The sequence below is a fragment of the Crinia signifera genome, chromosome 3 (assembly GCF_055691185.1).
Source record: "Crinia signifera chromosome 3, ASM5569118v1, whole genome shotgun sequence".
In the NCBI taxonomy this organism is placed as follows: Eukaryota; Metazoa; Chordata; class Amphibia; order Anura; family Myobatrachidae; genus Crinia; species Crinia signifera.
Genome location: NC_139219.1, coordinates 115,268,683 through 115,292,480, shown reverse-complemented (window position 1 = coordinate 115,292,480; position 23,798 = coordinate 115,268,683). Strand labels below are relative to the sequence as shown.

The following is a 23,798-nucleotide window of genomic DNA, read 5'->3' as shown; positions in this document are numbered from 1 at the left end:
GGTCCCGGGGGGGGGGGGGGGGGGAGGGGATGGCTGGCAGCAACAGGTTTGGCTGTGGGTAACCCATTATCCTTCCCCAGGTCAGCAATAGCTTCCGCAGACCTCACGATGCCCAAACTTCCCTAGAGCCTCCAAGCCAATGCGGGGGTCTAAGGAGCTATTGTTACGTCACTGCCCTATATACTGCTCTAGACCTCTCTATGTTCTTCTACATCTCTGGATACAGTGGCATGACTAGAAAAAAATCTGCCCCCCAACTCCATATATATATTTTTTTTTACCTAAATGCTCATTGCCAGGGATTACATAATCATTGACAGGCATTACATGTTTGTTGCTTGGTGTTAAATGCTCATTGCTAGGGGTTTTATGCTCATTGCCTGGGGTTACATGCTCATAGCCAGAGGTTTCATGCACATTTCCAGGGGTTTCTTATTCATTGCCAGTGATTTTTTGCTTGTTACCAGTGGGTTGCATGCTCGCTGCCAGGAAATTACATGCCAGTTGCCAGGGGGTTACATACTCCTTGCCAGGGGTTTACATGCTCATTGCCAGGGGCAATATATATATATATATTCCAGGGGCTATAGCTGGCGTTAGAAGTCACAAAGTACAGACACCCAGGATGTTCTACATGTAGTTGGTACATCCCATGCCAGTAGTCAAAGGTAAGTAGTGGGTAGAGTTTGTAGGGGATGGGGTGAAGAGACACACGAATGGCAGACAGCAGAGACAAGGGTAATGAAACTCAAGCCAAGCGTTTCTGACTGTAGCATACAAGGAATTAATTATATACTGTAGGAGCAGAATGTAAGATCTGAATAAGTAGAATTTCAAGATCACTCAATTAATATATCTACAGTATGAAGTGATTGCTCTGTAATCCCTACCTTAACCTGCTCATCATGTTTGGTTTCAAATCCATATTCCGTTGGAGTTTTTTCTGGAAAAACAAAAAAGCCATATAAATGGACTACATGAAGGTTCTGTTAACTACCATTTAAAATAAAAAGTACAGTGTGACACATGTACAGTATGTCCTTCTTTTATTGCAATTAGCCATCTAGCAATATTTTCAGTTATCAGTTATTTTAGTACTGTACAATTAAAATTAAGAAGAACTTTAAAATGGTGTTTATCTTTGTGTCACAATGGCAAATAAAGAAAACAACTCCACCTTGACTTAATAGAGTTCGTGGGTGAGATGTACTAAGCCCTGCAAAGTGATCAAATGGACAGTGATATGCCACCAACCAATCAGCTCCAGACCTGTTATTTTTCAAACGCAGCTTGTGACATGGCAGGTAAGAGCTGATGGTTTATCCATTTTATCACTTTTCAAGCTTAGGAGAGGGTGCTATTGGTGATGTTCTTTAGGAGGTGACATTGGTGCTAGCGGCAATGACTGTTCTTTCTAGGGGAATGCTAGTGGCAACATTTCTGTCAGGGCACCAGGGGTGCTATTTTACAATTACAGTTTTAACAACTTTCTTGTTACTAATGACCACCACATATTAGCCCTGTTAAATTACATTTCTGATCGCCATGTCATTACAGCAATAAGAAATAAATGATTAAAGTTATCTATCAGTTTTTATGCAGGGATTTAGGATTACATTGCTTGCAGCACATGATCACCTTTCTTCCAAGTTTGGATCTGGAAGAGCTACAGTACCTCACATGTGGAATTGGTAATACAAAAGTTTCTGTCACACGCTGCCGTGCGGCGACACAGCGGGCACAGTACTCACCCGTCTGTGTCCGCCGCTGGCTGGCATGTGTCCGGTGGAGTCCTCAGTCAGGCTGATGGCAGCAGGTCATGGCGGCTCAGGATGCTGGCTCTGAAAGGCTTGTTGGAGGCGTGGCAGTCTGACTGTGTGTTGGTAGGTGCTAGGAGGCCGGCACCACCATCTTGGAAAATGGCAAAACAGTGATCGGCCAGGTCTTTGTCTTTCCCTCCTCCTCCTCCTCCTCCTCCTCCTCCTCCTCTGTCCAGGTGGCCAATGGAAGCCACCCCCTTGTCATAAAGGGGATCTGCCTAGGCTATCCTGTGTCAGTGCAAAGAGTCTCTTGGGCAGTACACAGCTCTGGGAAGATCCTGACTCCTGCTAGTGCCTCTGCTCACTGTGTCCTGTCAGTCAGTAGTCCCTGCTGGCCTCTGACCTCATCTCAGCCTCTTCCTGGTATCCGGTCTATTGATCCATCTCCATTCCCGGGGAGGCACTGGACCATCACGGTACCCTCCGGTTCTACCTCCTGACCCGGATCCTATCTCCATTCCTCAATCATTCAATCATCCAATCTTCAATCATCCAATCGCCCAATCTTCAATCATCCAATCGTCCAATCTTCAATCATCCAATCATCCATTCTTCAATCATCCAATCTTCCAATCATTCAACAGTCCAATATATCTTCAAACAGAAATTCTTATATATATATATATATGCAAAGACTTGTTTCTCAGATCTTTCCAAGGTTATTGCAAAGACTTATTATTTAGGATTTGTGACTGCTCATCAAAGTAGTATTTGATTCAAGTTCATGTCATTTATATATGAGTTCTTTCATTAAATCTGCTCGTTTTAAACTTACATCTTCTGGTCAATCATCTATTCCTGTGCACCACACGATACCATCTAATCCACCACCTTTGATAGTTTCAATAGTTTTAAAGACACTCAATACAGGTCTGCATTTTCTATATACGTGAAGCAGGAATGCAAGTTGTTTTAATGATAGGTATAGTAGCGCACCCAGGGGGGTCCTGAGTACCCAGAAACTCCCCAAACAGTGATCAGGGCTGGCCGGCAAAGACTCTGTTCTCTGACCAGAGAACGGAATTTACGAGCCAGTCTGGTGTACATTGAGTATTGCTGAGTGCTGTCACTGCTGGCTGCAGTACCATCGGGTGGTGTTGCTAGGTGCACTGCCATCTTCTCCACTAGTTGTACCATGTTTTGAGCAGTGAGAGCACAAAGTGAAAGTTGAACTGATGGAGGGACAGAAATGCAGGCAGCGTGAGGGAGAGACCTGACACAATGGTAGTCACACTCAGCAGTTTGGATCCTACAGTGCAGGCTAGTATTAATACTGTGTATTTGGATGTTTTAGCTATCTATCATCTCTCTCTCTGTGTATTGTGTTAATCTATCTTTGTACAGTCTCTCTTTCTCTCTCTCTCACTCTATGGAGAACCTATCTATCTATCTACCTATCTATGTAGGGACATTATTTTATATATATATATATATATATATATATATATATATATATATATATATATATATATAAAAAAAATGGGGAATACCTAACCGTCCGCGCCTTAAAGATGGCTAGCAGCAACTCTGAAAGTCCCCTGTTAGCCGGGACTTAAGACAGATAGAGATAAAGACAAAGGAACAGAGTGCGCTTATAAGTGAAGGTACACAGCTTAATCCTCACATTTGTTTAAAACATTTATTCAATAAAAGCCTTAACAATTCGGCTCATATAAAATACATAAATACACATAATCTTTTGAAGATGACAATTGTCGTAGTGTACAATTTTTCCAATATAACAACTGGCCCAACGCGTTTCGTCACCTACGTGACTTCCTCAGGGGCACTTGGCAACTTGATTGACAACCGTACAATTGCACTTTATGCAGTATCTCAAAATGAGTGTGTACAGAAAAATAGTTTTTTTTGCAGGAATATATATTTTACCAGTTAACAGCGCTCTTGTTAAAGCTGGCCCATACAAATAAACAGAGTTTTTGTCCCAGTTTCACTGAGTACACCCACTCAGTGGCAGATATCCACATCCAAGTCAAACAATGCTGTGTGACCAGGAAGTAACCTCTAATGTATTCAATGGCAGGATTCTGCCATTGAATACATTAGAGGTTACTTCCTGGTCACACAGCATTGTTTGACTTGGATGTGGATATCTGCCACTGAGTGGGTGTACTCAGTGAAACTGGGACAAAAACTCTGTTTATTTGTATGGGCCAGCTTTAACAAGAGCGCTGTTAACTGGTAAAATATATATTCCTGCAAAAAAAACTATTTTTCTGTACACACTCATTTTGAGATACTGCATAAAGTGCAATTGTACGGTTGTCAATCAAGTTGCCAAGTGCCCCTGAGGAAGTCACGTAGGTGACGAAACGCGTTGGGCCAGTTGTTATATTGGTAAAATTGTACACTACGACAATTGTCATCTTCAAAAGATTATGTGTATTTATGTATTTTATATGAGCCGAATTGTTAAGGCTTTTATTGAATAAATGTTTTAAACAAATGTGAGGATTAAGCTGTGTACCTTCACTTATAAGCGCACTCTGTTCCTTTGTCTTTATATATATATATATATGCAGCTAAGACATAACACACACACACACAGATGGAGCCGCCTTTATCCATACCACTCTTGGGGCGCCAAGAGCGTAGTGTGCATGTATGTGAGATGCTCGCCATTCGTGCCGCTGGATAAGCGCTGATCTATCTGTGTGTGAATTAGGGATGCCAATCCCAGGGCATTTTTTCAATTCCGGGATTGAAAAATGCTCAATCCCGGGATTCCCGGGATTGGCATCCTCACCATCAATCCCATTACCAGCACAGATGTTGTCTATCCCATAGACATCCCCACACCGGCCGACCCGCACATTTACTTACATTAGCGAGCGGGCGGGCGTCCGGGAGTGGGTTTGGAGGTGCGCGGTGCCTCCCGGCAAGTGCACCTCCTCCTTAGCAGACTGCAAGCGGAGGCAGGCTGGCAGGCGGAGGAGAAGAGGCAGGCGGGCTGGCGGAGAAGAGTGGGCGGTGAGTGGTGATGGTGTGGCCTGCGTAGCGTGACCTCTACTGTCACGCTACGCAGGCTGCACGCCGGGGTCGGGATTCTGGAACAGCCGGGCAGCATCTGAGCGATTGCCCGGCATGCGCAGTCTAATTGAAATCCCAGACTTTTTGAGGCCAAATAGCAGGATCCCGCCGATCCGGGGATTGGCCACCCTAGTGTGAATGGTGGTGGAGATAACTGATGGTGGGGACGCAGACGTTCAGAATAATAATTCCGTTACCCTGAAGGAGGGAATCCCAATATGTTTCAGGTAAGTATACTTACCCTACCACTGCCACCCCCCCAAAACCTAACCCTCCATCCCCGTAGGACTAGGACTGACCTTAAGTCCCCACACCAGTACCTAAACTAACCCCCCTTATAAGTGCCTAACCCTATCTCCCCTTACCATAGTGGCTTAACTATACATTTAATACCCCCTGCCAAAAAAGTTTTATTTTATTCACGTTGGATGATCATGTTTTAAGTGCAAATATACATACCTCCCCCCCGCGAGTACACCCGCACCGGCAGCTGGGCCCACCCCCACGCGCGGGTGCCCCCCGCGAGTGCACCACCACCTGCGGGTGCCCCCCGCGAGTGCACCACCACCTGCGGGTGCCCCCCTCAACTGCACCCCCACCCGCGAGTGCAACCCCTCCCCCCGCAAATGCAACGCCACCCGCGGGTACCCACCCTCCCCCCGCGAGTACACCCCCTGCGCTATATAAGACGCTGTAACGGAATCTGCTGCGCTATATAAGACGCTGTAACGGAATCTGCTGCGCTATATAAAATGCTGTAACGGAATCTGCTGCGCTATATAAGACGCTGCAACGGAATCTGCTACCGCTTTATGAGACACTGTAATGGAAACTGCTGCTCTATATAAGACGCTGTAGCGGAAACTGCTGTGCTATATAAGACGCTGTAACGGAATCTGCTGCGCTATATAAGACACTGTAACGGAATCTGCTGCGCTATATAAAACGCTGTAACGGAATCTGCTGCGCTATATAAGACGCTGCAACGGAATCTGCTGCCACTTTATGAGACGCTGTAATGGAAACTGCTGCGCTATATAAGATGCTGTAACGGAAACTGCTGCGCTATATAAGACGATGTAACGGAAACTGCTGCGCTATATAAGACGCTGTAACGGAATCTGCTGCGCTATATAAGACGCTGTAGAGGAATCTGCTGCGCTATATAAGACGCTGTAACGGAATCTGCTGCGCTATATAAGACACTGTAACGGAATCTGCTGCGCTAAATAAGACGCTGTAATGGAAACTGCTGCGCTATATAAGACGCTGTAAGGAAATCTGCTGCCGCTTTAAAGGACGCTGTAACGGAATATGTTGCACTATATAAGATGCTGTAACGGAATATGCTGCGCTATATAAGACGCTGTAACGGAATCTGCTGCGCTATATAAGTCGCTGTTGCGGAATCTGCTGCTATACACGACGCTGTAACGGAATCTGCTGCTATGTAAGACGCTGTAACGGAATCTGCTGCGCTATGTAAGACGCTGTAACGTAATCTGCTGCGCTATATAAGACGCCGTAACGGAATCTGCTGCTCTATATAAGACGCCATAACGGAATCTGCTGCGCTATATACGACGCCGTAACGGAATCTGCTGCTCTATATAAGACGCCATAACGGAATCTGCTGCGCTATATACGACGTCGTAACGGAATCTGCTGCGCAATATAAGATGCTTTAACGGAAACCGCTGCGCTATATAAGACGCTGTAACGGAAACCGCTGCGCTGTATAAGATGCTGTAACGGAATCTGCTGCGCTATATAAGTTGCTGTAACGAAATCTGCTGCTCTATATAAGACGCTGTAACGCAATCTGCTGTGCTATATAAGACGCTGTAGCGGAATCTGCTTCGCTATATAAAACGCTGTAACGGAATCTGCTGCGCTATATAAGGCGCTGTAACGGAATCTGTTGTGCTATATAAGACGCTGTAACGGAATCTGCTGCTATTTAAGACGGAATCTGCTGCGCTATATAAGACGCTGTAATGGAATCTTCTGCGCTATATAAGACGCTGTAACAGAATCTGCTGCACTATATAAAGGCCCCCATACATTAGGCCGACTTGTCCTTAGGACAAGTCGGACCCAATTCTCCTGTGAGCCGCCCGGCAGCTCCCCGGGAGGCTCACATACAATTTGGCACTTGATGAGCCAGTTTTTACATGTGATAAATCGCTTGCGATTTATCACATGTAAAACAAATGGGGAGCTACAGGGCGGTGAGGAGCAGTGGGGCGGGCAGCGGCAGTAGTTGGGGCGGGCAGCGGCAGTAGTGGGGGCGGGCAGCGGCAGTAGTGCCTAGCCGGCATGCTGTGATCACAAATAGCAGCGATGCCGCTGCGGGACAGGACGCACAGTGGCGGCTATTAGATTATCAAAATACCTGTCAAATGACCGGCCGTTCTGTGATTGGCTGAGAGAGCTCTAAGCCAATCACAGAACGGCCGGTCATTTGACAGGTATTTTGAAAATCTAATAGCCGCCACTGTGCGTCCCGTCCCGCAGCTGCAGCGCTGCTATTTGTGATCACAGCATGCCGGCCAGGTCAGCATCACTCGCCGCACCCACTCGCTGGGAACTCATTTGTGAGCCGCCGCCCGCCCCCACTACTGCCGCCGCCCGCCCCCACTACTGCCGCTGCTATTTGTTATCACAGCATGCCAGCCAGGTCAGTGTGTCTGCCCGCCGTGCTCCCCCGCCCCCCGGTGTCTGCATGCATATGCCTGACAGGTGGGCAGGCATATGCATAGCCTACAGGGAGGTCGGATGGTCTTATGTGCTGACCGTCCGACCTCCCTGATCCGGTCCGATGCGCACGGGACCGCGCATCGGATCGGATCATATATCACACACCTGCGATTTTGGGGCGATTTCATCCGGTTATCGGCCCAAAGTGCCGAAATCGGATGAAATCGTCCCAAAATCGTATAGTGTATGGGGGCCTTAAGACACTGTAACGGAATCTGCTGCGCTATATAAGACGCTGTAACGAAATCTGCTGCCGCTTTATAAGATGCTGTAACGGAATCTGCTGTGCTATATAAGACGCCGTAACGGAATCTGCTGTTCTATATAAGACGCTGTAACAGAATATGTTGCACTATATAAGACGCTGTAACGGAATATGCTGCGCTATATAATATGCTGTAACGGAATCTGCTGCGCTATGTAAGATGCCATAACGGAATCTGCTGCGCTATATAAGACGCCGTAACGGAATCTGCTGTTCTACATAAGACGCCGTAACGGAATCTGCTGCGCTATATAAGGCGCTGTAACGGAATCTGCTGCGCTATATAAGACGCTGTAACGGAATCTGCTGCGCTATATATGACGCTATAACGGAATCTGCTGCGCTATATAAGACGCTGTAGCGGAATCTTCTGCGCTATATAAGACGCTGTAACGGAATCTGCTGCGCTATATAAGACGCTGTAACGGAATCTGCTGCGCTATATAAGACGCTGTCACGGAATCTGCTGCGCTATATAAGACACTGTAACGGAATCTGCTGCGCTCTGCCCCCCGTGTGTACGCTGTGGCCCCCCCTGTGTACGCTGTGCCCCCCTCCATGTACGCTGTCTCCCCCGTGTATGCTCTGCCCCCATGTATGCTGTGCCCCCCCTGTGTACTCTGTGCCCCCCTCCCATGTACACTGTGCCGCCCTCTGTGTACGCTGTGCCTCCCGTGTACGCTGTGCCCCCCATGTATGCTTTGCCGCCCCGTGTACGCTGTGCCCCCCCTGTGTACACTGTGCCCCCCGTGTGTACGCTGTGCCCCCCCATGTACGATGTGGCCCCCACCCTGTGTGTACGCTGTGCCCCCGTGTGTACACTGTGCCCCCCCAGTGTGTACGCTGTGCCCCCCGTGTGTTTGCTGTGCCTCCCGTGTGTTCGATCCCCCCCCCCCCGTGTGTATGCTGTGCCCCCTTGTGGGTACCCTCTGCCCTCCCCAAGTGTGTGCGCTATGCCCCTCCACCTTCCTGTGTGTACGCGGGGGGAGGTACGCGGACACCCCCCCCCCCCTCCCTGCAAGCCAGCCGCGGTATTCCCAGGATTTGCATGCACGGCGCAAGTCATCATGATTTCTTCAATGTCTTTACTCCTGCACAGGACACATGTCACCCTGCTCTTTGCCGTTCCAGTCCTGGCTGCTGGAGGGGAGCAGAAGTGGAGAACTGCACGGTGCCAGCAGCAGAAGGTTAGGAAGCTAAGGAGAGTGCACTGAAGAGCGGAGGGGGGAAGGCTGCAGGAAACCTGGAACCAGAGGTCCGGACAGGATGAATAAAGAGTTGCAGAGAGGTGAATCATCCAGAGTGTCCCTCAAAAGCAGCCTCCTTTGAAGCACAGTGGGCAAGGTTAGTAGCTACTACATACACCCTCAGTAGCGCACGCAGCGGGGGTTTATGAGTACCCAGAAACCCCCCCAGGAGTCTAAGGACCCTAGGCTGAAAGCTGAGGGTCCCCTCTTTCCAGGGGTACAAGAATTTTGAAAATCGGCCTTTGGGAACCGGAGATATCTGACTTCAAAGCAGTGGTCCCCATCCAAGCCGGTTAATTGCTCTTCCCAGTCGGATATTTCAGGTTCTGTCTGACTTAGGCCCTTATTCTGGTTGGTGCGGTCGAGCCGCATATGCGGCTCCGACCGCACCAGACGAATCCCCGCCCACCATACGGTTCGCCACGGCCGTCCGTACACGGACGGCTGGCGAACCGCACGAAAATGGTGGAGGCGTACGCCTCCACCATGCTGGGAGCTGCCCCCTGCATTCGATGGTCGACGACCATCGAAGGCAGGACCGCACGCCGCGGCAGCTCCCGCAAGCTGAGACCACACGGACAATCGTCCGTGTGGTAGCTTGTATGGGGGCTGAAAGCTGACATCCGGCGACGTCAGCTTTCCGCCCCCATGAGTGGCGTCATGCCCTCATTACCATGCGTACGCCCCGCGTTTGCATGGGAACGCCCATGAAACGCGGGGCGTACACATAGGGAAATGAGGGGATGAAGCCCCTCACGCCCCTATACGCCCCCTTTGCGGCGTCTAAATTTTTAACACGGAGAATTCCCCTGCACATGCGCAGAGTGACCTCTGCGCATGTGCAGAGAGAAAACATCGGCGGTACGGCCGCACGCGGGCCGTACCGAGCCGATTAGAATAAGGGCCCTCTTTTTCTGAAAGTATATTCCAAAAGCTGGGACTCTCTCCCTTTGATGGACACTAGTAGCTTGTCTCTACTTTTCCCAAAATCAGAGCTATCACCCTTCCAGCAGCTGGTTACTGCTCCAGCTCCACACACCTGGTATGTAGTTTTATATACTCATTGGCAGATTGCTCTGCCTCCTGAACTCTGATCCCCTAGTCCCCAATACCATTTGGTAGGTGGGATTCTCTAGTTTTTAATTCCATTACAATCTAAGAAATATTTTTCTGGGAACTGGAGATATCTGCAGTCAAGCAAGCTGTCCTCCCACCAGAAAATTATGAATAATAAGCCCACTCCACTATACACCCTGGAAGTTATGCATCAGGGCCCCTTCATTCAGCCCAATGCCCCCTTCTCCCACCCCATCTCCCACCATCTGTGCAGTAAAGGGGTAATTAGTGGAAATTACTGATCCAGGCCCTACATGCTGAGCTGTTGATATAATACCCCCTACCACCCGGGGCAAAGCTTCCCCCACCCCTACCGCTGGAGGATCGGTAGGTGCCCCAATACATTGCTATGCCCAGGGGTCTACACTGCTGTTGATGCCCTTGTATGTTTATATATATGTATGTATATATATATATATAGGTGTGCAAATGAGGCGGCACTCGTCAGTCTTCTTTCAGTGTAGTAAAACAAGCCTTTATTATCCGACGGCGTTTCTGAACTTAATCCGTATTCATGGACATATATATATATATATATATATTTTAAATTATTATTATTTATATACATTTGGTCTATCTATAATACTTTAACTGACCCGGCATATACTGGGTCACCTAAGTGTCCATCTACGTGCTTTGCTCCGCCCCTCTGGAAACCCCCTTCTGAAAATCCTGCGTTTGCCACTGACCCTGAAGCCTAACACCATACCTCCCCAAATCTGCCATTAAGAGGGACACCTTGCGCGCCCGGCCATCTCCCAACTGCCCCCACCACCACCACCACCACCACGGGACACTGTGGGACAGTTGGAAGGTATGCTAACACTATACCCCCAGCCTAACTCTAACTATATACCCCCTCCCCCATGGCGTAACTACAACTATACATACCACTCCCCACCAGCCTAACACTAACTATACACCCCTGTCCCCTGCAACCTAACTCTAGCTATACATACCTCCATAGACTAACCCTATCTATACACCCCCCCACAACCCAACCATTCTCCTCCCACCTGCAGCCTAACCCCACACATACCCATCCCCACAGCCTAAACCTAACATACACTCCCCTCCGCAGCCTAACCATACATCCTGCTTCAACCTATAACACTAATCACACAGACACACACCCCACAGCATATAACCCTAACCATACACACACCCCACAGCCTATAACACTAACCATACACACACCCTGCAGCCTATAACCCTAACCATACAAACACACCCCACAGCATATAACCATAACCATACACACACACACCCCGCAGCCCATAACCCTAACCATACACACCCCGCAGCATATAACCCTAACCATGCACACCCAGCAGCCTATTACCCTAACCATGCACACCCAGCAGCCTATAACCCTAACCGGTACTTATGTATTATCTGGGCTCCCATGTTAAATGCACCCTATTTTTTCATACCCCTACTATCCAACTACGCATGGAGTTGATTTTATATAGTGTGGCGAGCGCAGCGAGCCACCGTGCCCGAAGCGTGGCGAGCACAGCGAGCCCCGCGAGGGGACACGGTCTCATAAGAAAAACGGGAGCCCAGATATTACATAAGTACCCCCTAACCATGCACACCCAGCAGCCTATAACCCTAAGCATGCACACCCACCGCAGCCTATAACCCTAACTATACACACACACCCCAGCCTATAACACTAACCATACACACACCCTGCAGCCTATAACCCTAACCATGCACACCCTGCAGCCTATAACCCTAACCATGCACACCCACCGCATCCTATAACCCTAACCATACATACACACCGCAGCCTATAACCCTAACCATGCACACCCACAGCAGCCTTTAACCCTAACTATACACCCCACAGCCTATAACCCTAACCATAGACACCCACCGCAGCCTTTAACCCTAACCATACACACACCCTGCAGCCTATAACCCTAACCATACACACACCCTACAGCCTATAACCCTATCCATACACACACACCCCGCAGCATATAACCATAACCATACACACACCCTGTAGCCTATAGCCCTAACCATACACACACACACCCTGCAGCCTATAACCCTAACCATACACATACACACTTCCCGCAGCCTACAACCCTAACCATACACACACATATCCCGCAGCCTATAACCCTACCCATACACACACACCCTAGCAGCCTATAACCCTAACCATACACATAACCATACACACCCCGCAGCCTATAACCCTAACCATACACACACCCCGCAGCCTATAACCCGTACCATACACACACACCAGGGGCGTAACTACATTTTGGGCGCCCCCCCGCCATTAAAGGGAGGGCGCCCGGGCTCCAGCCCGCTCACCCCCCGCATCAACCCAGCCGCATCAACCACGCCGCACCAACCCCGCGCACCAACCCCGCCGCATCAACCCCGCCATCCCCCGCAGTCTTACCTACGTTCAGTACGCAGCGCTGGTCCCGGTTCCTTTCTTCTGCTATGAGGACTACCACAAAATGTCCGCCCCCGTACAGCAGACAGTTTCAGAGAACTGTCTGCTAATGGGGGTGGACATTTTGTGGTGGTCCTCATAGCAGAAGAAGGGAGCCGGGACCAGCGCCGCGTACTGAAGACAGGTAAAGACTGTGGGGGATGCCGGCGGGGCGGCGGGGTGTAACTATAGCACTGCAGCCCCCGGCGCCCGCACATGCACAGCACCCCCCCCTGCGCTGTCGCGGGGGCTGCGGTGCTATAGTTACACCACTGACACACACCCTGCAGCCTATGACCCTAACCATACACACCGCGCAGCCTATAACCCTAACCATACACACACATCCCCCTGCAGCCTATAACCCTACCCACACACACACCCCCTCAGCCTATAACCCTAACCATACACCCCTGCAGCCTATTACCCTAACCACACACACACCGCAGCATATAACCCTAACCATAAACACACACCCTGCAGCCTATATCCCTAACCATACACACACCCCACACCCTATAACCCTAACCATACACACAACCCGCAGCCTATAACCCTAACCATACACACACCCCGCAGCCTATAACCCGTACCATACACACACACCCTCCAGCCTATAACCATAACCATGCACACCCTGCAGCCTATAACCCTAACCATGCACACCCACCGCATCCTATAACCCTAACCATACACACACACCGCAGCCTATAACCCTAACCATGCACACTCACCGCAGCCTTTAACCCTAACCATACACACCCTGCATCCTATAACCCTAACCATACACACACACCCTGCAGCCTATAACCTTAACCATACACACGCCCTGCAGCCTATAACCCTAACCATACACACACACACACACCCTGCAGCATATAACCCTAACCATACACACACACACTTCATGCAGCCTATAACCCTAACCATACACACACATATCCCGCAGCCTATAACCCTACCCATACACACACACCCTAGCAGCCTATAACCCTAACCATACACACACCCTGCAGCCTATAACCCTAACCATACACATAACCATACACACCCGCAGCCTAGAACCCTAACCATACACACACCCCGCAGTCTATAATCCTACCCATACACACACACCCTGCAGCCTATGACCCTAACCATACACACTGTGCAGCCTATAACCCTAACCATACACACACACACCCCCTGCAGCCTATAACCCTACCCATACATACACCCCCCCCCGCAGCCTATAACCCTAACCATACACCCCTGCAGCCTATTACCCTAACCACACACATACCGCAGCATATAACCCTAACCATACACACACACCCTGCAGCCTATATCCCTAACCATACACACACCCCGCACCCTATAACCCTAACCATAAACACAACCCACAGCCTATAACCCTACCCATACACACACACCCCGCAGCCTATAACCTGTACCATACACACACCCTGCAGCCTATAACCCTAACCACACACACCCCGCAGCCTATAACCCTGCCCATACACACACCCCCACAGCCTATAACCCTAACCATACACACACACCCCCCCCAGGCTATTACCCTAACCACACACACACCACAGCATATAACCCTAACCATACACACACACCCCACAGCCTATAACCCTAACCATACACACACACACCCTAGCAGCCTATGGGCGGGATTCTCTAAAATCCGCAGCCCAGTATCGCCGGCATTCGCATTTCTAATGACCGCATATTCTCTAAAATATGCGGTCATTAACGCAAGGGACATCTCTTGCGGTAAGAGCTGTCCCTTGCGAAGCGGCGCCGTTGCTGGACTTCCGGGTCTATGACCCGGGAGTCCGTCTGCGCATGCACAGATCGACGCTCCGGCCGCGGGGCATGCTGGGAGGGATCCGTGATGGATCCCTCACACAGCGCTGCGGTAAGAAGCCCATAGGCTTCTGCAGGGGATCGCCAGCTTTTTCTGGCGATTCCCTCCGCAGCGCTGACACTGCGAAGGGGGGTTAGAGAATACAGAAATGTGGTAAAAACCCCGATAACAGGGTTTTTACCGCATTTCTGTGATAGAGAATCTCGCCCTATAACCCTAACCACCCACACACCCTGCAGCCTATAACCCTAACCATACACATAACCATACACACCCCACAGCCTATAACCCTAACCATACACACACCCCGCAGCCTATAACCCGTACCATACACACCGCGCAGCCTATAACCCTAACTATACACACACACACCCCCCCTGCAGCCTATAACCCTACCCATACACACATCCCCGCAGCCTATAACCCTAACCATACACCCCTGCAGCCTATTACCCTAACCACACACACATACCGCAGCATATAACCCTAACCATACACACACACCCTGCAGCCTGTATCCCTAACCATACACACACCCCGCACCCTATAACCCTAACCATACACACAACGCACAGCCTATAACCCTACCCATACACACACCCCGCAGCCTATAACCCATACCATACACACACACCCTGCAGCCTATAACCCTAACCATACACACACACCCCGCAGCCTATAACCCTACCCATACACACACCCCCGCAGCCTATAACCCTAACCATACACACCCACCGCAGCCTAGAACCCTAACTATACACACACCCTGCAGCCTATAAACCTAACCATACACTCCGCGCAGCCTATAACCCTAACCATACACCCCCCAGCCTATAACCCTAACCATACACACACCCCACAGCCTATAACCCTAACCATACACCCCCCCTCGCAGCCTATAACCCTAACCATACCCCCCCTCGCAGCCTATTACCCTAACCATACACACCCCACAGCCTATAATCCCCTCAGTGCCCCCATGTGTACGCTGTCCCCCCTCAGTGCCACCATGTATACTGTTCCCCCCCCCCATGTGTACACTGCCCCCCTCTCACTGGCCCTTGCAGCCTTCTCCCCCCAAACCTCAAACCTCCTGCCCGCAGTAGCTTTCATCTGCTCTGGGGCTTCTCACCCGCCGACCTCCCCTCCCCGTTCTGCACAAACCAGCTAGGCCTTGGTCTCTCACTGTGGCTTCCTCCCTACTACTGCCTGCTCTGTCAGACCTCAACTAGCCCCCCCTTCTACTCCCGCACCGCCGGCACTCCACCTGCCTGCACTAGTACAGATTCCTCTGCCGGCGGGGACCCGCTGTGGGCTCTGACCATGACCCAGCTCTTTTCCGCCAGCTCCATCACCATCCTGCCTGAGCTTCAAGTGAGGTCTGCTGCTCATACGTTCATTACTTTTAATTAATTGGGACGCCAGCACCTTAAGTTACATTGTTTTACCATTAATTACATGTGATTTATGTATATTTTTGTACAGTATATGACTTTATTATGTGTTTATAAAATATTTTTATTTGAATTGAACTGAGTCTTGTGCCATTATTAAAAAGGGGGACCTATATTACATTTAATTTTCAACTTTAATCAAAGGTATAATTGCTAATGCTGTGACAGCTTTCCAATTGTTTTCTTTTATTTCTTACAAGCTGGTTTGCTTATTGTCATATGCGGCTTTCCTTGGTAACTTGAGTACTGCTGAGCATGCACGAGTCATGTGCAGTTCCTCCCATGTTCCTTTGTAGGGAGGACCATGGGAGGAGGCTCATGCGCAGCAGCCCTCCGCAGGGAGCCTGCCGCCCTGGTCACCCCATCGACACTCCCCTTAACTCTGGTGATCCATTCTGGAGACCGCACCACTGCCAGGCCAGAAGGTGGAGGCCTGGCTCTGTGTTCCTGCTCAGCATCTGGAGACACCGGGGAAGAGGGGAGATGCTGCCTGGAACTCGCTGCTAGAGGGGAAACCATCAAGTCAGACAGAAGGAGCAGACTGGTCGCCATCCCCTGGAGAAACCCCCATCCTGGTAAAGTTCCATGACCTGGTAGGGTCAGCATGTTCTGTATAGGTAGGCATCATTGACACACACACACACACACCCATAGCCTATCCATACATTCATACATATGCGCACGCACACACATATATGTAGCCTAACCCTATCCAAACATTCACACCCAAAGCTGATCCATGACCTGGTAGGGTCAGCGTGTCATCTATATATCAGTTGTAATGTGATCTCTGCCCCAGGCAAGGGGCGTGGTCTCATTAAAATGGGCATGGCCTCACTGGAGAAGACTACCTTATACCCCAGTTTTTGGCCCTGCACCAACAGACCTTTGCCACCACAGGAAGAACATTTTGTCACCATATTAAGCTCCATACAGTAATGTCCCCTGCACCATATGCCCCACACTGCAATGCCCGTGATACATTATGCCCTACAGGATAGCTTCTATACACTGGGTGTCATGCTCATTGCCAGGGGTTTCATGAGTTGGGTGTCTTCATTGCCAGGGCTTTCATGCTCTGGGATGGGTGTCATACTCATTGCCATTGGTTTGTAATGCTTGTAGCCAGTGGTAATGCTCATTGCCAAGGGTGTGTATTTTTAAACATTTTTAAAAATCCAATGTTTATTTCTACAGTGAAATTTCACATTTCTGAATTTAAAAAAATAAATTGGAAAAAAGCTATGAAATTCCAAAGACAAAAAACCTTACGGTTTCACATGTCCCATTAAGGCAGGCATGTCCAACGTTGGCCCTCCAGATGTTGTGAAACTACACATCCCAGCATGCTTTGCCACAGTTTTGCTATTAGAGAATGCTAAAACTATTGCAAAGCATGCTGGGATGTGTAGTTTCAAAACATTTGGAGGGCCAACGTTGGACATGCCTGCATTAAGGCTTCTTACACATGATCTTGCATTTCTGAAACCTGTTGTAACTCTTCCACTCAAACACCAAAAAGCAATGAAATTCCGATCATTAAGGCTGACGCCTTAATGGACGTGTTCCTTGCGCAATACAGATATGGTACGCCATCACAGCCTGTGGGTAAGTGCAGATTCAGCACTCTCACAGAGTGAGTTTGCTGTCACTCACACAATGGTGGAGCTGCTAATTCACAGATTTGTGTGCTCATTGGAATACACACACACTAAGAATGGTGCCAGGACTTGAAATTAGGATGCTGGTTTCCTTATTTAATTATATGACCTTGTTAATATAAACTAATGAAGATGCTAATGTATATAAAAGGTGTCATTTTTTTATAAATATATTATTTGAAAGTTTCATGTGCTTGCTGTAGTTTGTAAATTCTCAGTTGAAGTTTAAAAAATTTGGGAAATCTAGAGGTGTGAATAGGAACTACTGGCAATCATCCCCATGATCCTTTTAGTGATCATCCTTTTGGTACATCCCCTCTACTAGTGTCTAAACCTAACACCCCCCTCTCCCGGGTACATGCTCGTGCTGCCTGCATACTGACCGTTTGGCATCCTGGCAGGAAGGATTTTAATATAATTGATATTGGAAATCTGGCACCGGTCTCCAGGTGGTAGTAGGGATGCCGGCGTAAGTATATTCAACACCGGCATCCTGACCAACGGGATGTACACATACGTTAACCCCCCTTATAAATCCTGTGTTTGCCCCTGAGGTAACATATTAACATAAATTTAACAGGCTACATCGGTACCACATTAAAGAAAAGTCTTAGCTACTTGTTGTTGATAGTGATACATTTTCAACAGACATTTCTGAGAACTGCTTGTATAATGATTATGGAGGACACCCATCAGCTATTTAGCATACAACTGCATAGCAAAAAATATACTTATATAAAAAAAAAACTGTGAGTACCGTACAGTATGTATCATTATTTTTTACTCAAAAGAGCTGCACTCTGCTGTGTAGTTACTCATCATTGATGCTTTGAAAATGGGTTGCAGTGAATCACATACTGTATGATATATTTAGAATAGTTTTATAATATAATGTTTAACAATAAGTGGGACAAAATTCTTACCAGGTTCTTCGTCAAATATAATGGATGATGTTTGAATTCTTTGTGGAAAGCATTCTTCTAAGGAGTTTAGGGAATGAGTGGGTTGATTAATTGCAGCCCATGTGGAAAATTGATCTTGCTGATGAGAGTAAAAAAAAATTAAAATACAGAGGAATATTTACATACATTAATGTGTACATTTGTATTGCTACAGTATTTGAACAAAATATGCATCAATAATTCTGTTCTTAACAACAGACACAGAGGGCCTAATAAACTGGTGGACATAAGTTCACTTGTGGCACATAGTAAAAGAACCAGAATGAGGTCCACAAAGGCTTGGAGCTGTAATTTAAGGGTCTGTCATTTAACCAGCAATGCAAGGCTGTGACTCGTGGGGAGCAATACTAGTGCTTGGCTATATAAGCTAAGCACTGTTATTTTCAGGGACGTGCAGTCAGGGGAGGCAGGGGAGGCTTTGTTTCAAAATAATACAAAGAATATACCTATGACACATATTCTGTGTCATAAGTATTTTCTTTAGATTATTTTACTACATTTAATTATTTAACCTAGTTTGGGAGGCACCGATAAGCGTGCCTTCCACAAAGAATGGCAAGGGGAAGAAGCAGGGGGCGGGGCTAAGCTAAAATGTTGGCTAAAAAAAGGCCATTAAAAATAATGCCAAAAGCGGCACTTCTAGAAGTGCCTAATTGACAGGGGCTGCTGTGATTGGACAGCAGATCCAGCTGCTGTCCAATCACAGCAGCCCCTGTCATTTAAGCGTGACAGTGTCACTTCTGTCCCCCCCTCCCCTGCTCCCCTGTGCCCTGGCTCCCGAGTCCCGGTTCCCTGCCGCACGATGTGTCCCTCTCCCCTTCCTGGTAAGTACAACTTTATGAAGGGGGACAGAGGTGGCGGCGGGGAATGGCACTGGTGTCATCGGCGGCCAGGTGCGGGATGAGGGGTTGGCGGGGAGGACGGAGATGGCGGCGGGGAAAGTTTGCTGGCCGGCTGCTGGAAGGGGGGCAGCAGGTGTCGGCTGCAGCCATTCACGAGGGCTGGGAGGGGGGGGGGTGCGGTGATGGCTGTGACAGTGCCTCTCCATTCACAGCCACCACCGCACGTCACTGGTTATTTTAGCACCTTGAGTGTTTGAGTGCCCTGAAACATTGGCATTTAAATACAATGAAATAAAGTACATTTGAGCTTAAACACTGAAAACACTTTCTGACACTAAGAAACACACGCTGACAAATAGAGAACATAATAATGTATCTAAAATAGTAAACTGAACCTTCTTTTTCTTTTTTAACTTATTCAGGGCGCGATGTACTAAGATAAAAATCCCCGTTTTCCACATTTTCAAATGTACTAATACCCAGCCGCCGCGTCATCGCAGGGCAGGGTATCGATACCCTATAGAAGCCTGCTGCCCATCGTCCGCTGCAGACTGCTACCCCTCCCCGTTCTCCATGCTGCTCCTCCTCCCCCAGCAGCATGTCACAGCCGGAGAAGTCCTTCCAGCTGCAGGGGGAGGAGGAGACACCGGGTACTGCCGCAGAGCCCAGGAGGTGATAGAGACACACCGATCACATCACATCACAGGTATCCCGGGGGACCTCAGTCACCGCACCATGATGGTAGCTGCATATGATAGTACATATGCGCTAGCATCGCGGTGGGGGAGTGGCGAGGGCGGCAATGTATGTTAATACATCCCGCCCTCAGTGAAGGAGAGCACCTGATAACACTATGAAGCCTAAACCAGATTGCATCAATACATTATTCAATGCCTAAATTGCCTCTTACAGACAAACTTAAGACCTAATTCAGCTTGGTTCGTATATGCTAAGCTGTTTGCAGTTCTTGGCCTCACCACATCCGGGAAACAGGGACGTGCCCCCATTTTCCGGAACACTGCCCCCTCCCGTCACTCCCCCATGATTTCCTCTGCTTCATTCCTGTGCCATACCTGCCTACCCTCCCAGAACGAGGGTCCTGCAAATCCGGTCCCCCTCCCGGCCCACAGGAAGATGGGCAAGTCTCCCGCATAACCGCGGCAGCTCCGCTCCCCCTTCTCCGCTGTATAAGATCACGAATTTGGGAGGGGCTAAAATTACACGAATCACGTCATTTCGCGTCATTTTAGCCCGTCATCCAATCAGTGGACCTGCAAATTAATACAAAGACAATACAAAAAATTAATAACTTACATGTACAGTTGATGGAATCTGTTCTGCACTTTTGCTGCATTTTTCCCGAAAGCAGTCGCTAAAAGGCAGCAGCAATCCCATAGCAAGGACTTCAGAGCAGAGTTTTTCTGCATCCTCTGGTGCATTCCTTTGCTGACTGAACAACTTTTCCAGTAAAGTCTGTCCTGCATTAAATACATAAGCAAAACATATAAATCAGTAAATACATCACAGTAATAATGAACTTATATCACCAACCAGGGTCAGATCAACAAAGGGGTGATAGAGGCGCGTCCCATGGCCCCCACACATTAGGTGCCCCCACATACCAGCGGCCCCTGACTATTACTAGTACTGCTGCTGCAGCAGCATGGGCCGCAGGCCACTAACTGAGACTATTGAGGTCACAGTGGGCAGCGGCAACTTGTGGGCAGAAATCTTTAGGCCTTAAAATGGCTGTGTATGGCCACCACAGAAACTGACATGGGCCATGGTAGTGTGAAGGCGGAGCTGTGAGCTCCGTCTCCACACTCCTCATGCTTCCTGCTTTGCTTGGAAACTGCATGGGCAAGACGGCAGTATCAGCAGCTCCAGTCCCACTTTAATGACACTTATTCCTATTAGTGGAAAGGATAGGTATAACAATATTGTATTGTGTAATATTGTTATAGCTATCCTTTCCACTAATAGAATCACTATATATTAAAAAAAAAAAATTAACTATAGTTTTATATTGTATATGTTATATGTTTGCCAGGCTAATGATGCTTTTTCACATGGGGCATTATTCTGATTGACTCGGACAGGTACACATTCGTTCGGAATGCGTACTCCTACTGAGTGCGTGTGCGTAGAGTACGCATTGCGCATGTGCAACAGCGGCACTCTGCACTCGGACGGATCGCTACACAGAAAAAATGTCCACCAACGACTGTCGCATAATATGGGCTTAGTGTGGGCGTATCTATCCATCAATGCTGTTTAGGGGCATTGATTCAAAATTGTTAAGATGTGTCTTGTACTTCACATGTCATGTTGCTAGGTTACAACAATCACACCCTCTCTACTATCTTATACAGAGTGCTCAATCAATAGCAAGAACACTCAGATTGGTGCCCATAGCAACCTCACATGTGAAATACATCTCCTATCTTACTCAATTTCCCCCAATGCACACGTGTCCATTCCTGAAACAAAAACACTGTAATATGAGTTCATCACTCTCCAAACGCAACACAATATGGATGTGGGGACCCACATTGCACATAAATGTAGCTGCTAAGTGGTGGAGCGCACAACTGGCCTGTTAAAGGGACATTTCCGTGTGCTCCACCACACTGGTGGCGACCTGCAATATTCCCCAGAAATGGTGGCAAGGATTGTGGGGGTGTGTTGCTTCCTGCACAACATCGCTGTGAGGCATAATGTTCCCTTTCCTGAGACGGAAGTAACAACATCTGAGCCGCAAGACGTTGCCCTGCGCCCATCCCGCACCCCTGAAAGCATCCAGGGATACCAACTTTGGGACTCTGTGTTGGCACGCTACTTAAGGTATCTGTGTAAATGGACAACATACGATATCATTTCTTAAACTACTTGATGAGGTTATAAATTCAGAAGCAATTCAAAATGTGTTAAAAAGGTGACATCACGGATTATTTGACATTGATGAACAATGCACCTGTAGCCTACATAATGATTGAGGTGTAATGGTTTGGATGCCCAGTCATGTGTGAACTGGGTGATGTATTGCATGTTTGGGAAATGTCCTAACCTATTTAATATTGTTTTTTCTCTATATAGCTGATGATGGACGCCATGTCAGGTGAGTTGATTTGTTTGTGTATTCTACTGTAACAATCATGTTGGTATGTGTTTTTTGTGTTTGTTGAAGGTACAGTAGTTATTATATGGTGGTTAAGATTGCTGAAATGTCCAAAATACTAGTTGAGTGGGTATACAGTCAGGCAGGTATGGTCAGCAGTCTAAACAATAAAATCATGTAGGCAAGAGACATGCACATATGTGTATAAGTATATTTATGTAAATACTGTAGACGCATATACATACATGCATAGAGTAAGTATTCCCATGACAAGAGAAATGTTGCATACATACTGTTAATTTAACTATTATCAATAAAATTAAAACCAAATAAGAATGTTAACAACCAATCAGAGAACAGCATTATTAATATATTTGTTTAATGCGCCATTGCCAATATGTCTACTCAGAGGGCAGCACCATTTTCAATGGTGGAGCTGATGGCCCTAGTGGCCACCATGGAGCGGAGGCTGGGGCGGGCAGGCCCCTACGTCTCCAATAGAGACAAGCACCGGGCCTACCTTGCGGCCCAGTGCAGCATAATCGCCCTCGTACAGGTGTGCGGAGGACCATCGCCCAATTGTAGCGGCGATGGTCCGACTTGAGGAGACGCCAGCCGGACCTCCTCCAGAACCTGAGGCACCGAATTAGACGCTGTGAGTATTTTTGTATTGAACACATATTCTGTGTTTATGGCAAATTTTTGCATGCGTTTGTTCAGTACTTGTTTCCTAGCAGGGCCACACAGATTTTGATTGGGTTGGAAAAATCGCGTAGATCGCATCACATGCGACCAAATCGCATGCGATGGGACCGACACGATGGACCCGATTTTTACATTGATTAAAATGTGAATAGGGTCCCTGGGACCCTATTTCACATTGGATACAATGTAAAATTGTCCCCAGACCCCAATTTTAACCCCCCTGATAGCTGAAATGCCCCCATTGTGAACGGCACCCCACGATTGACGCCATCCCGAAGCGTGGCGAGCGTAGCGAGCCCGCGAGGGGCGGCGGTATGCGTCCTCCGACCTTTTCATACCCCTACTATCCACGTCGGCGTGTAGTTGAGAATACCAAGCCACCAAGCCCGAAGCGTGGCGAGCGGACGCGCATAACTTCACAGGTATACACGTCCGCTCGCCACCCTTCGGGCTCGGTGGCTCGCTACGCTCGCCACAC

At 48.4% G+C, this 23,798-nt stretch overlaps 1 protein-coding gene across 2 annotated transcripts in view; it reads right to left on the bottom strand.

Annotated features, from left to right (window-relative positions):
* Window positions 1-23,798, bottom strand: part of FMN2 (formin 2) — a 454,592-nt gene that overhangs the window by 339,959 nt on the left and 90,835 nt on the right. For both annotated transcript variants that reach the window (XM_083176392.1, XM_083176393.1), the window contains exons 2-4: window positions 20,812-20,975; window positions 18,617-18,734; window positions 891-943 (exon numbers count right to left, since the gene is read on the bottom strand). In XM_083176392.1, coding sequence (XP_083032518.1) covers window positions 891-943; window positions 18,617-18,734; window positions 20,812-20,975 — 335 coding nt within the window. The remainder of the gene's footprint in view (window positions 1-890; window positions 944-18,616; window positions 18,735-20,811; window positions 20,976-23,798) is intronic.